We start from the raw sequence: 14,806 nt of genomic DNA, 5'->3' as shown, positions 1-14,806 counted from the left end.
TAAAACTAGATTTTTTTCCCACGCATTTCCCCCCTCTCCTTCAGAGCAAGTGACTGTGAGACAGAGCAGGACATGAAGGGCATTAATATTCTCTAATCCTCATGACTACTGTTATTGTTCATTTAAACACTAATATCCTAAGCATGTTTATCTGGAGCAAATTCTACTGAAGAAGCTATCAGATCGACTGCCAAATAAGCATGAACAGGATCGGGCAGAACTGTTTACAGTTGCTGCTAGTTGCAAATTGCTTACGGCCTGAAATCCGAATTGTGTGTATATAATTGGGAGCGAACATTCAGGTCAAAGTTGCGTTGCCTCTCTCTCTCTCTCTCTCCCTCTCTCTCTCTCCCTCCCTCCCTCCCTCCCTCCCTCTCTCTCTCTCTCTCTCTCTCTCTCTCTCTCTCCCCCTCCCTCCCCCTCCCTCCCTCCCTCCCTCCCTCTCTCTCTCTCTGCAACTTAGCAAAACAAAAACACTGGTGGTGATGGAGGAGTTCAGCTTTGATCTTAGTTGGGCCCTTACATGCAGAAAGTCTGGAGAACTCCCTCAGATAAGTATCGGCCTCTTACTCTGCCCTTTTAGAGGATGACCTCATTGTCCTCAACGCTATCGTGATGCTCAACACTGTGGTGGTCTTCAGAGCTGTGGTGACTCTCGGCGCTTTCCACAGTTTGGTTGCTGGTGTCATCGGGGTTGCTGTCTAACTGTTGGGGTTCCTCACTGTGATCTTTTTTCTGCTCTCTGCTTTCAGTGCTTTCAAGGGAAAGGGAAGCTTTGCTGTGGTCGCTGGAGTCCTCCACACTCTCGGGTTTCTCTGGGCTGTGGTCCTCTAGACTTATGTCATGAGATGCACTGTGGACTTCATTGCTATCCGTCAGGTCACTTTTGTCATCACTTTCGTGGCTCTCCAGAGAACGGGCCTTAGAATCTTCGTGGCTCTCGTCATCTGGGGTGCTGTCCACTTCATCGGACACACTTTGGGAATCAAACTGAAAAAGTCCACAAGAGAAACCATCAAAGGCCGCTCCACTCTCATGAGGAGTCGCTACAATGCCGACAATATAAGATCCACAACGATTTTCCTTTCTTACACAAGGCTGGAGGGTAGTATTTTCAGAAGCGCTAACGCAAGGGTGTGGGGAACTATGGCCCTTTTTATGACCTGTGGACTTCAACTCCCAGAATTCCTGAGCTAGCATGGAATTACCCTGTTTCCCTGAAAACAAGACCTCCCCAGATAATGAGTCCAATCGGGCTTTTGAGCACATGTGCTAAAATAAGCCCTCCCCTGAAAATAAGCCCTCCCTGAAAGTATTGCAACGAAGCAGCAGCCATGAGGTGATCATGCTCACCGCCTCCTGCACCTCAAAAATAATAAGACTTCCCCAGAATAAGACCCAGTGCTTATTTAGGGGTCAAAAGAAAATAAGACACTGTCTTATTTTCGGGGAAACACAGTATTAGATCAATATGAGTTATTTGTATCCTGCTTTTTGTATTTTAAAAAATAACTCAGGGTGGCAAACTTATCCAGTGCATCTTTCTCCTCGTATTTTCCCCACAACAACTCCTCTGTGAGGTGGGTTGGGCTGAGAAAGAGTGACTTTCATGGCTAAGGTGGAATGAGAACTCTCAGTTTTCCAGCCTGGTGCCTTAACTATTAGACCAAATTAGCTCTGGTACCCCACTTTTCTACAAAGAATATCTCTGGTGTGATACAAATAAAGTGCAAAATGGATGATAAAAGTACAAAGAAGACTTAAATAATACATTGCCTCAGATATGTACAATATTAATTTCAACAACCTGTACTATTATTTTTAATTTTGTTGAAATTAAAAATAACTGGTTTTTGTTGAAACCAGTTCATCTTTTGTGAGAACGCTTTTGCGTTTTTTCATGAGCTGAAGCTTAAGTTTTCTTAATATGAGAAGTGGTTACTGAACATAAATTGGCTACTCATGTCCTTTTACACCAGTGACAATTCCCCTGTTTCTCTAAAAGAATTACATTGGTGTAAAACATAAAGTAACAAAACAATTTCCACATAAACATTTTATGGCCACAACATTTAGCCTACAACTAAAAAAAAAAACCAGAAAACTTACTGCAAATGTTATTAAAAATATCTAAGTGTCTGGCATGTAGATGTTAAAAAAATGAAAGCAAAGCATGTTTATGTCAACAAATTATTAAAGCAAGGAAATGCTGAATTTCTTGTTTCTTCCACCCCAGGCTTTGCAATATTTATTTTGTAGGACTTTTATAGCATTAATGCAGTAGGTTTTTCTAAACCAATGCATTTGTTCAAAACATGCTTCCTCTTGCTAGTTCTCAGATACAATATAATATTTATTTACAGGGAGTTTCTTTGCAGCAACCACAAAAAGTGTTGTCCAAGTGTGCAACATTTGCACATCCATCTATCAAAAACTGTTGTGACAAGTGGCGTTTTAATGGTGGCCCTGCCAATCACCAGAAGATGGGGAAGGAAGATGAATTGGAGGAGGAATTGGCATGACATTTTAAAGTCAACCAACCACCTCCGACATTATTTTCCATGATTAACCAGAGCTACCAAACATTGGCAGCTGCAGTTCAAAATCCTCCAGGCAAAAATATCATGTGTGTGAATCAGTGGTGGGTTTCAATTTTTTTTAGAACCTCTTCTGTAGTATGGCCTGTTTTGTGAGAGTGGCTTGCCAGCCATGTGACTGGGTGGGTGTGGCCAACTTGTAAAATGTGGTGAAATTCACTTAACAACACACTTGCTTAGCAACCAAAATGTTGGCTCAGAAACTCTGGCATTTGAAGCACCCAAGTCTTAAAGCTGTCAAGTTGCAAGACCCTTGCACCCCTAACCCTTTAGGAAAAAAAAACCCGGCGGTGTTCAAACTTGACAGCTTTAAGACTTGTGGACTTCAACTCCCAGAATTCTTCCTCTCGCTCTTCATCTTGATGATGTGCGGACGGGCGGGGGGAGGGAGCTGGAACCGGTTCTAAACGGCACTGTAGATTTGTAGAACCTCTTCTATAGAAGAGGTTAGAACTGGCAGGAACCCACCCCTGGTGTGAATGGCAATATAATAAATGAGCGGTGTAGTTCTAGATAGGATAGTTGTCTTGTTCTTTGAAATCAAACATTTAAATCACTTGATTTAAAGCAGATGATGACATCCAGATGCAGCTAAAAGTGCTTCTCACAGACCAGCTTTTAGGCCATCCCAAGTTCTCCCTCCACTTATGTGAGTGCAGCAATAAAAAAAAGCCCTCAACTGGCATTTACCTTTCCAGACCTCCCCAAACTCATGAAGTCAACTTTTGGCCTGAATTCATTGGATGGGACGTCTCCCCTGTTAGTGACGGACTCAGTGTAGGGAGCCTCAGTGGGAGCGTCAGTGAAGGTTTCATGAGACTCATCGGATTCAGATGAATCATCTGAATCATCTGAATGATCGTCGTCTTTGGAAACATCACTATGATCATCATCATCTTCATGACTTTTGCTGGAAGAGGCCAAAAGAGTCTGCAAGAAAACCAATGCAACTTGATTATGCCACGTGCACAAGGAAACACCTTGGGAAGATGCTACACAAACTCAAGAAATTGAAATCGGGCAGCTAGTTTTCAGAGCCAAACACCAGGATGAGAACCTTGGAAACTTGAGGGTAATATCCCAGAGCAAATGCAGAATGTCTTTTGTGCACTAGTTGGCAGCAAAAAGAATCCGATGACTATAGCTATAGAAGTGGCGCAGTGGTTAGAATGCAGTACTGCAGGCAGTTCGAATCTCACCAGGCTCAAGGTTGACTCAGCCTTCCATCCTTCTGAGGTCGGTAAAATGAGGGCTCATATAGTTGGGGCAATAGGCTGACTCTGCAAACCACTTAGAAAGGATTGTGAGGGCTCTCTTAAAAGCAGTGTGAAGCGGTATATAACTCTTAAGTGCTATTGTTATTGCTTTACTCTCAAGTATTTTAAATTTTAGATAAATGATATAATCTAAAGGCGCATGGTGACTCATTTGATTAGGATGCTTGGCTGATAAGCAGTAAGCCCACGTTTGAGACCCGACTACTGCCATGGGGCAGGGTGAGCTCCAGGGGTGGGTTTCAAAAATTGTTCGAACCACCTCTGTGGGCGTGGCCTCCTTTGTGGGAGTGGCTTGCCGCCCATGTGACCGGATGGGAGTGGCTTGCCGCCCATGTGACCGGATGGGAGTGGCTTGCCGCCCATGTGACCGGATGGGAGTGACTTGCCGCCCATGTGACCGGATGGGAGTGTCCAAGACGATGTTATTACTAGATATTACTAATTACTAGATATTATTAATATTACTAGATCATTATTAATGCATAGATAACTGTGGGACATTACACACCCACCCACACCCACAAACTATGACAGTGCTAGGAAAACACCAAAAAAATAAAAATCCCCCCCCCCAAAAAAAAGACTGCCAATGAAACCAGTTTTTTTTTTCCTAAGCCTAAGAACAGGAAAGACAAAGTCACTGGAATAAAAACCATCAAGGCAATGTGGAAAATTATAAAGGACAGGCACTCACAGAACCATCAACCACCTCAGAATTACCTAAACAAGTAAGGTGACCAGATTTTCAGATTGATAAAGAGGGACACCATTGACCGGAGGGGGGGGAGCTAGGCCGCGGCAGTTACTGCCAGCCCGCGACCTCGCTAGGGACGTCTGGTCACCTTAATTATATACATCCTCTCTCTCTCTATCCATCCATCCATCTGTCTAACTGCCTGCCTATCTAGTTATGGTATCACTCTCCCTCTTTCCCCCTCTCTTTCTCCATCCATCTATCTGCTTGCCTACCTATCTCTCTCTCTTTCTCTCTATCCATCCGTCTATCTGCCTGCCTATCTGTCTATCTAGTTATGGTCTCTCTCTCTCTCTCCCTCTCCCTCCCTCATTATCATCTATCTCAGTGTTTCTCCATGCCCACAACAATAAAAACAAAACAAAACAAAAAGAAAAAAACCCATCATCACATATAGCATGTCGTTTGGTTACAAGTGTTTTAACATTTATCATTCTTATACATTTATTATTTCATTTAATAGGTTATAATATACAGTTTGGGTTGCTTTGTTTACCATCCCTTCCTCCTGTTATAACACCACCTTATTTTCCCTTTCTTTTCTCCCTCCCTTCTCTACTTTCCTCCTTCTTCCTCTCCTTCCCCTTCCTTCTTCCCTTACCTTTCTCCTACTCCTGCTCTTCCTCTTCCCCTTTCTACCCTCTCTCCCCCTCTTTCTCTCCTTTCCATCCTCCTCTCCTTACCTCTTTCTTCTTTCCCCCATCTTCCTTTCATTCTCTCCTCCTTTCTCCCTTTCTCCCAACTCCCTTTCTGGGAGTTGAAGTCCACACACTTTCAAGTCTCCAAGGTGGAGAAAGACTGATCTATCTAATTAATATAATTATTTCTCCCTCTCTTTTTCACTCTCTTTCCAGCGCATACACGCAAATGCATAGGGCAGCCCACCTCACACACAGGTAACTCCGGGCGGCTTACGGGAAGAGGACAGCTCACCCACGCGGGGGGGGGGGGGCAGGATTTCGCCAAGAAAAGTTAACTTTCCTGCGAAAGGGGCCGGCAGCCTCTCAGCTCTTCCCGGCCGGGAAGACCTCCCCCCACTTCCACTCCTGCGACCCTCCTCCCGCCTCCTCGGAGCTTCAAGCAAGCTAACTGGGAAGGCCGGGGAAGAAGAAGAAACGGCAGCGCGAGGTCAGTGGTCCTTGGGGGCGCGGCGGAAGCCCTGCAAAAGTGCTCCTTTCCCGGCTCGGCTGCCATTGCTGCTGCTGCGGGCGGAAGGAGAGGAGGAGGAGGAAGAAAATAAAGCGGTGGGGTGGTCCCTGCAGCCGCCGACGCGGGAAAGGTGCGCTTTGACAGCCCTGCCAAAGCGCTCCTTTCCCGGCTCGGCTGCCATTGCTGCTGCTGCGGGCGGAAGGAGAGGAGGAGGAGGAAGAAAATAAAGCGGTGGGGTGGTCCCTGCAGCCGCCGAGGCGGGAAAGGTGCGCTTTGACAGCCCTGCCAAAGCGCTCCTTTCCCGGCTCGGCTGCCATTGCTGCTGCTGCGGGCGGAAGGAGAGGAGGAGGAGGAAGAAAATAAAGCGGTGGGGTGGTCCCTGCAGCCGCCGAGGCGGGAAAGGTGCGCTTTGACAGCCCTGCCAAAGCGCTCCTTTCCCGGCTCGGCTGCCATTGCTGCTGCTGCGGGCGGAAGGAGAGGAGGAGGAGGAAGAAAATAAAGCGGTGGGGTGGTCCCTGCAGCCGCCGACGCGGGAAAGGTGCGCTTTGACAGCCCTGCCAAAGCGCTCCTTTCCCGGCTCGGCTACCATTGCTGCTGCTGCGGGCGGAAGGAGAGGAGGAGGAGGAAGAAAATAAAGCGGTGGGGTGGTCCCTGCAGCCGCCGAGGCGGGAAAGGTGCGCTTTGACAGGGCTTCTTCTCCGGAGAGGCGTTTTTTAAAAAGAAAAACCCTGCAGGCACCCAGCGACAGGGGCTAGGAGCTAGGAACCCGGAAGTTAATTACTTCCGGGTTCACTGACGAACCGGATCGCAAGAACCGGTACGAACCGGTAGGAACCCACCCCTGGTGAGCTCCCATCCTTCACTCCAGCTCCTGCTGGGGCATAAAAGGGGCCTCCAATTGGGTGTCCCCTGGGCGATGGTGATGTCATTGGCTAATCCTTTCAACCTGAAAGCCCCTTGGTGCTTCCGACATGAGTGTGGTGCGATTTACAGGCTTCCTAAAGGATCTCTATTTGGATTTCTTAAAACTACCCAGAAGCTACAGCTGGTACAAAATTCAATATGCAGGCTCCTAGTTGGTATGCAAAATAGTCTGAAGGGATATTTGAATCCTTTAATAGTTTAGGAGATGTGTGTGTGTGTATGAATGTATGTATATGTATATATGCAGTATATATCTCCTAAACTATTAAAATTTGGATTTTGAAACCAAAACCAATGCACAATATACATAAACCTGACTTATTATGAATCTGTTTGCTGGTTATACTCAGGCGTTACTTTTTTACAATGCAAATGAAATCTATGGGACTTTTTTCTGCACAACTATCAAAGGTGAATTACTCCTGTCTCCTTTCTCACCCGATCCAAAGGAGGCTGCAAATACAGTCAAGTTGGTTTGTCACAATAGGGTGATCAAAGCTTGGCCTGATTTGTTTGCATATAAATACCAGTTGTGGTTAACATCTTGACTGTTTTGACCAAACCCTGCAGATACCACCAATGAGAGGTCAGCAGTGGTGAGATTCAAATAATTTAACAACCGGGTCTCTGTTCTAGTGACCAGCTGGGTAGGCGTGGCTCAATGGTCATGTGACTGGGTGGGCGTCGCCAACTCAACGTCACTCACATCGATGGGCACTTTGCCTTAGCTGTTACAATATAATAAGGGTTAACCGGAGAGGCAGTTTCTGTAAGCAGGGCAATAAAGATTAGACTAGAAACAACACCAGAATGTTTCCTTCCTGCCTTCCTTACAGGATTAGCCCTGTAAAGTGGAAAGAATCAAAATGAGATTTCTTCCAACAACCGGTTCTCCAAACTGCTTAGAAAGTTACCAACCGGTTCTCCCGGATAGGTGTGAACCGGCTGAATCCCACCACTGGAGGTCAGCAATTATTGGGAAGAATGGCTGATGCATGTTGAGTTAAACTGACCTGTTGCTCAGTGATCTCATCCCGGTCTTCCGAAGACTGAGAGTTCTGAAAATGAAATAAAAGCCTTATAAAAACGAGCAGTGGATTTGGAACAAAGATAACATAAAAGGAAACCAGCCCAATTAAAGCTTATGGAATTCATTACTACAGGTAGTCCTGGACTTATCAGTTCATTTAGTGACCATTTGAAGTTGCAACAGCACTGGGGGAAAAAAAAGACACTTGACCATTTTTCACACTTACGACCGTTGCAGCATCTCCATGGTCACATGATAAAAATTCAGATGCTTGGCAACGGACTCATATTTATGACGGTTGCAGTGTCCCGGGGTCCTGTGATCCCCTTTTATGACCACCTGGCAAGCAAAGTCAACGGGGAAGCCAGATTCACTTAACAACCGTGCTACTAACTTAACAACGGCAACGATTCACTTAACAATTGTGGCAAGAAAGGTCATAAAACAGGGCAGGATTCACTTAACAGCTGTCTTGCTCATTAACAGAAAATTTGGGCTCAGTTGTGGTCGTAAGTCGAGGACTGCCTGGGTATATATCTGGAGAAGAGATCAGTTCATGAACAGTAGGTATATTAACAACCATGAATCATGGTTAATGATTATGTTTAGTAGCAATATAATTCTGACCACAGGGGGGCGGAGAAACGGAGAAAAGAAGGGTATTCTGGTAAAGCTCAGCTGGTGGTAACCAGTGGAGATGCTGAATCATTTGGATCCAGTTGAGGCTTTCCTGGGATTCTTTTTTATTCAGGGAATAATAGGATTTAGGGCCTGGATTGAGTGGAATGGAAATGTTTGGTGGACTGGCCTAAAGGTGGAGCTCCCGCCTCACAATCACTGTGAGTTCGATCCTAGGTAGAGGCAGATATTTCTCTCTTTGGGCACAATGAGAATATATCTGCTGAACAAAACTCCGCATTGGTGACACGAAAGGCATCCGGCCATTAAACACTCTGCTAGCTCCATTCAGTTGCCCAGACTCCCCCCGCAAGGCAGGGGTGGGTTCCGGCTTCTTTTACTGCTGGTTTGCTCAGGCAAGTGCTTCAGGCGTGCATGCACTTCGGGCGCATGCACAGAAGTAAAAGAATTGCTTCTGCACATGCATAGAAGCAAAAAACAAGATGGCGGCACCTACGCCGCTGTTGATAGAACCGGTTCAGGCGCATGTCCAGCCGAGCTACTACCTACTCGGCCGAACCGGTCAGAACCAGTAGGAACCCACCTCTGCCACAAGGGATTATGGGGTTGTTAAAGATGATGATTGGATGGAATGGAAATAGGGCTGGTGGGAGGTATGGAGAATGATGGACAGAGAAACAAGTTAAATAGAATAATAGGTAAAATATCTTACACTAAATCTCATCAGACCTAGTTTGACCATGACTGACAAGTAATTTGTGTCCCATTTTTGCTTGCTGTTCCCACTACAATATTTCTTTTTACGATGTTGCTTTTCTGGGGGAGGGAGGGGGGGGGGGCTTTTCTCACTTTAGAGCTTTCCAAGTTATTGGACTTGCAACTCCATAATCCCCAGATCTCAAACCATGCCACCTGGGTTTATAGGCACATCCAGAAGCTGCCAGGTTGAGGAAAGCTCCTAACAGTTTGCAGAGAAGATGAGTTGCTTACCAGTTGAGAAGACTCTTGACTATGGTGTTCTGGTGACTCTTGGCTGTGCTCATGGCTGTGTGAATGGTGGTGATGATGGTGGTGTGCGTGAGCTTCATTTTCTTTGGAGTCCTACAACAATACAAAAACATTAGAATTTAGCATGCCACATCTCAACGCTTGGTCACCATTAAAGGGCAACAACCGAAGGCTCGGTACAAGAATCCCTACAACAGAGAGGAAATAGATAGGAGGATCTAATTGCCATGCTATCTAACTTCATTCTCCTAAAACGTTTGGGGAAAAATATTAAAATCAGTGTTAAGAATAATTAGAAAAGAGGTCTAAAATGATGCAGAAAGTGCCTATTAGCAAGTGAAATGAACACTATTTTGTAGTGAATTCAGGTAGTGTAGGTTATAGCTTTTTTTTAAAAAAAAATATTTTGGAAAGATACAAAAAGAACAGCCTTAGTAACCAAGAAATAAACACCTTGAAGTTTGGGGAAAGGATTACAGGATTGTAAAAAGGGAGGGTTTTTTTTTTTTAAAAAAAAAGTTTGGGAGAAGTGTGGCCCAAATAAATGCATTTAATAAAAGGATTCCAATCCTTTTAGCGGTAGGACCTTTAAAAAAAAAAAAAAAGTGAAAGGTATTGTCAATTGTCTCACCCAATGAAATTGATGCCTAGAGGATTAGATCTGAAAAGTGTGTGTGTGTGTGTTTACACACAGATGTAAACCGGAAACAATTGAGGATACTGTATTGTTTCTCCCCTAGCTATGCACACTCAGGCTTAATTCTAGTAAGTAGAAAATGCGAAGAAGGAAATTCCAAATGACTGTAAAATATTAAGATTTGAAGCAAGAGAATGCTCCAATTCTTGACTGCTTTTTATTGTTAGAATTTACTAAATGTGTCTTAAAAACCCCATATTTTTAAACTTTTAGATAAGAAACATAGGCAATCTGGATCCACTCCTACTAAATGAGGTTCAATAAAGATCGCAACAAAAGTAATTCCCCGCACACATGCAATGCACACTTACATGTTTCCTTTCTGCACTCATAGAATCGTCATGATCTCTCGATTGGCTGATCTTTAAGAAGAAGAGAAAAAAAATTAGACAGCATTGATTCCTTTTTGCTTCACGAAGGAAGTCTTGATTGACTTGGTAAATGCACAGCATACTTACTGGTAAGGCAAAGGCAACGGTGAAAAGACACAAGGTAAGCACCGCAATTTTCATGATGACGGATCCTTGTGGAATAGTTTGCAAACGCTTGGTAAGATTCCTGTTCCAAAACAACAATAACAATTCATTTGTCCTGTGTTTTACAAACTGTCTAAATATATGTAAACAGTAACTCCAGACTGAAGGTCTCATTGGATTGATCAGAAATTCACCAATGAACTGGCTAGTCTGCAATGTTGATAAAGCTTTTCTAGATGGTACCTTCTTAAACCAATAATAATAATAATAATAGTCCACCTTAAAAGTTGTGGACTGTCACTGCCTTCTAGTTCTCCATATATTTATCACTCTCTTTAATCTCTTCCAGAACACCTCACCTGGCTGAGATTTGAAGAAGCAGAAATAAAAAGGATGAAAACGGAGAGAGGAAAGGTTCCCCTGATTCCACCATATTATAGGACTGTGAAAGTTTGCGACCTGATTTATGAAACCCACCAAGCCATAAGCTGATGTGCTTGCTTTTCATTTAACGTGGTGGGAACTCACTCCTTCTGCCATTATTTTATGTGCAAAGTAGTACCACTGCAGCTGGTTCAACCAACCATGGTTTGAAACATTTTGGCAAAGCATATACTACAATTGAGTGCAGATTAGCTTGATGGAAATGCGTGCATTTCCACAACATTCCATAAATGCAACGACCCAGGTTTTTTGGATAATGTTATTGCTTTAGAACACAAAAAGATAGAAAAAAATAGAAACCAACAAATATAGTAATACAGTACATATAGAAAAAAGGCTCTGTTTCAAAACATAGTATTACATTTTGGGCCACACAGAATAAAATAATATTGGTTAGTCTTTTCATTGAATTGCTAAATAGTACGTTCATGAGCATCTCTGCTTTGGAAAAACTATCACATAGGAATAAATAATCTCTTATTTCCAGCATAAACATTCTGTGAAAAATCCAACACATGCGAAAGAAGTATATTTTCCTTTAATAATATCTTAAGATTGTAAGAAACATACTAAATGTTTTTAAATGATGCTTGGGTATTTATTTGTTAATGTGGGATGTAGCAACTTGCTAATAACCAACATTCAGTTCAAGAATTCTATTATCTGTGCATAAAAGGAGAACAATTTGAAACACATTTCAATGCTGATCATAGTTCAGGAGTTTTAGATGTTGCTACTGCAGTAGGAGGATGCAATCTCTTGGGAAGAAGGAGGAAAAGCGAGAGTATATTATGAAATAATTCAAAGGCAGATATTTGAAAATGTAATGGAAATACTGGGAAAGAAGGTTGCAACAAATTGGTATTTCTTCTGCTTCTGGTTGCCTGACATATGCATATGAATAGAAATTTAATTCAAGCATAATAGTAATGCTTTAGCAGCAATACCATCAATTTGATTGGGTCCTTTATTCTAAAGCATTTTGAAAAGATTTCCGAGTCAGATAGGATTACACTGTAATGGGTAACACTTTGGAAAAAAAAGATGATGAATCAGGACTCAAGGGACATATGAGAAATTGATGAATCATGGTGGATGGAAGACGGTATCAAGAGCCAGGCTGATGGGGGAGCTGGCATCCTTCCTTATCCATTGCCCTTCCTCTTACAAGGTTAATGAGCACTTGTGCTAAAAGCAAAAATCAATGTGAAAACACTGCACCAAATTATATCTGAGTAATACTCCTAAAGAGCCTGGCGGAGGATGGAGAGCCAATGATTTTTATGGAGATTAAATGCAACACTTTTAGCCAGAAATACTTTGCTAAATAAATAGGTGCCGTATAAGACATGGAGGCTAGCAAGAATTTGAACCCTTCTGGGATGGAGCTGTGAGGGTTTAACTTGCATCTGGATTCATCGGTCCTCTGATATCCAGATATATAAGAAAATATTCTTGAACACTTATACACTGCATGATTTCCCCTAGATTACTAAATTATCTTAATATGATGGCTATTTTTGCCTTTTAACAGCAGAGCAGGAAGCAAAGTATGCGGCTGCTGGAGATTTCTGTGTCCAGATGCTACTGTTTAATAAATAGGACCCCTGATTAAAAACAGCAGTTGATAATCCTTGTTATCCAAATCACGATAAACTTATGGCTTGTCTTTCTCTTCCAGCTCACTTCAGTGCCTTCCCATGTTACTTCTAACAACAGCCTTGCGAGGTAGAGGAAGGGCGAGACCCACACAAGGAAGGAGCGTTTGCCAACATCCCAACTATGATGCAATCTGTTCTACTCATAACTCCCCCACCACCACCACTTCTGTAATTTAGCACTAGAGACAGCAGAATGCAGACCATAAGCCATTTTGAGCCAAAAATCATGAAGCAATTTGATCCCCCCCCTCCAACTCTTAAGAAAGAGCCATTTGTATTTTTGTTTTTGTACCTGTATCTTTAAATCTGCTCCCAGATGCTATGCAAACAGCACTATTTCAGGCAAAATGCCCCCCCCACCTCAGTGTAAACTGTCTCTAGCATACCTAACCCCTTAAATGAATTGCAGCACAGGTAAGAAAGACAGACAATTCGGTACCTGGATTGATGCTCAGATCCTCAGGCAGCAAATCTGCAGCTATGTTAGTGAAGCTCAAAGCAATGCTGAAGTCACTTCGGTCTAGTTCCACTCACTCTCCTCTCTCTTCTGTTTCCCATCTGCAGACCTCTGAATTTAAACTGTAGTCCAGATACCAGCCCACCAATCTGCGCCAAGCGGAAAAGATGAGGTCATGAGTTTCCTGGTTTCAGTCCTCCCACCATTCTGCTACATTTCCTCTCGGGGTTTTTTTTTTTTTTTTGTGGCTTCCCAAGCAAACAAGGAGCTATTCCATAGTTAAAACATTACTTATGTAAAGTCTGATTAACTAGTGTTTTAGATCAACTCCCTGCACTCTGTCTGGAGGGAGCGGAATTTAATAAGCAGGGGACTTATTAGCATTTATGGGGAGAACTACATTAAACTGCATCTTTTTTTAAAATAAAGGTATAGGCAGCTTCTGCTAGGAACGGTAAGACTATAAATAACCCCCGGAAAGTATAAATCTTGGGGTGGTTTGGAATTCCATTTGCATGAAAACAAGATACGTCTTAGAGCCCTTTATGTTTTGGCATTTGGATGAAGAGAAAAACATCTTTTTTAAATCTCTTATTCTAGTAGCAAGGTTTGCAATGCCTCTGGCATGACAAATATTACTCACAAGTCCATCTGAACCCAACTCGGAAACCCACAACTCTCGTTCACACTGGCTGAGTTTGCACATTATACCAAGCCACAAATCATGGTTTGCAAGAGCCACAAGAGCAAAGCCAACTAACGGGAACATTTAACCAAAGAACTTTGTTGTTTGGTATGGCTTCATTCTTTCTTAGTGTTAGATCCTTTCAAGCAGTGCATCCCAGAAAGAAAGATTGACAAAAATGATAAAGAATAAATGATAAGATACTAAGATACAGTGCTAAATTTTGGAAATGGAATAAGCCCAAACTTTAGCACCTATTTATTAGTGAGTTCATTAATTTCAAGAACTATTTGAACTATTTTTCCCAAATGCCAGATTGAAGCTTACTCCCCCCCCCCCCCAAATAGGAGTAACCTTGAGCTTTGTTTTTCCTCATCATTAATAATGTTTTGAGATTTTTTTTTCTTCCCCAGAGATCTTTCTTAAAGGAGGGCCTTCTCTGTGGCTGCTCCGACCCTCTGGAACAAGCTCCCCGTGGAGATTCGAACCCTCACCACCCTCCAGGCCTTCTGCAAAGCCCTTAAAACCTGGTTGTTCCGACAGGCCTGGGGCTAAAGAGCTGTTGCCCCCCGCCTCGAATGGTATGACTGTTGTGTGTTTTTAAATTATGTATTGTTATGTTTCGTCTTTTTTTTAATTCCTGTCTGTACCCCCCTTCCCTGATTTGAATTGTGAGCCACCCTGAGTCCCCTTTGGGGAAAAGGGCGGCATATAAATGTAATAAAATCAAATCAATCAATCAAATCAAATCAGCCTAGATCCTATATGTATGATATCTAGAGGAAATTGATTGGCCCTGGAGAGCTGTACTTGAAAACAACAGGACAAAATGCTTTATGTCTCTGACAGATTATTCACACAATATCCTTAACCTGATTATTGATTATTTTCTAAATTCTAAGATTATTGATTATTTTCTAAGTTTGCCCAATACATTAAACCATACATTAACCGAAAATGGAAGGATTCTTCCATTTTTTCAATAAATCCTCCCTTTCCCTACCAATA

The 14,806-nt window shown here is 43.0% G+C and overlaps 1 protein-coding gene across 2 annotated transcripts; it reads right to left on the bottom strand.

Moving 5' to 3' along the window:
* Nucleotides 1–430: 430 nt before the first annotated feature.
* SPP1 (secreted phosphoprotein 1) lies at nt 431–13,268 on the bottom strand. Of its 2 annotated transcripts, XM_032224735.1 has the most exons (7): nt 13,096–13,265; nt 10,534–10,633; nt 10,387–10,437; nt 9,361–9,471; nt 7,715–7,759; nt 3,288–3,527; nt 431–990 (listed from the first exon to the last, which is right to left on the bottom strand). In XM_032224735.1, the coding sequence occupies exons 2-7, from the start codon at nt 10,585–10,587 to the stop codon at nt 580–582; spliced, it is 912 nt and encodes a 303-aa protein (XP_032080626.1). In that variant the 5' UTR covers nt 10,588–10,633; nt 13,096–13,265; the 3' UTR covers nt 431–579. The 2 variants fall into 2 exon arrangements, with proteins under 2 accessions (XP_032080626.1, XP_032080627.1); XM_032224736.1 differs by lacking the exon at nt 10,387–10,437 and having other exon boundaries at nt 13,096–13,268.
* Between the last annotated feature and the right edge of the window lie 1,538 nt (nt 13,269–14,806).

This window comes from Thamnophis elegans, chromosome 9, assembly GCF_009769535.1.
Source record: "Thamnophis elegans isolate rThaEle1 chromosome 9, rThaEle1.pri, whole genome shotgun sequence".
Classification (NCBI taxonomy): Eukaryota; Metazoa; Chordata; class Lepidosauria; order Squamata; family Colubridae; genus Thamnophis; species Thamnophis elegans.
Note: the sequence above shows the minus strand (reverse complement) of the source record. Positions and strands in the feature narration are given on the sequence as shown.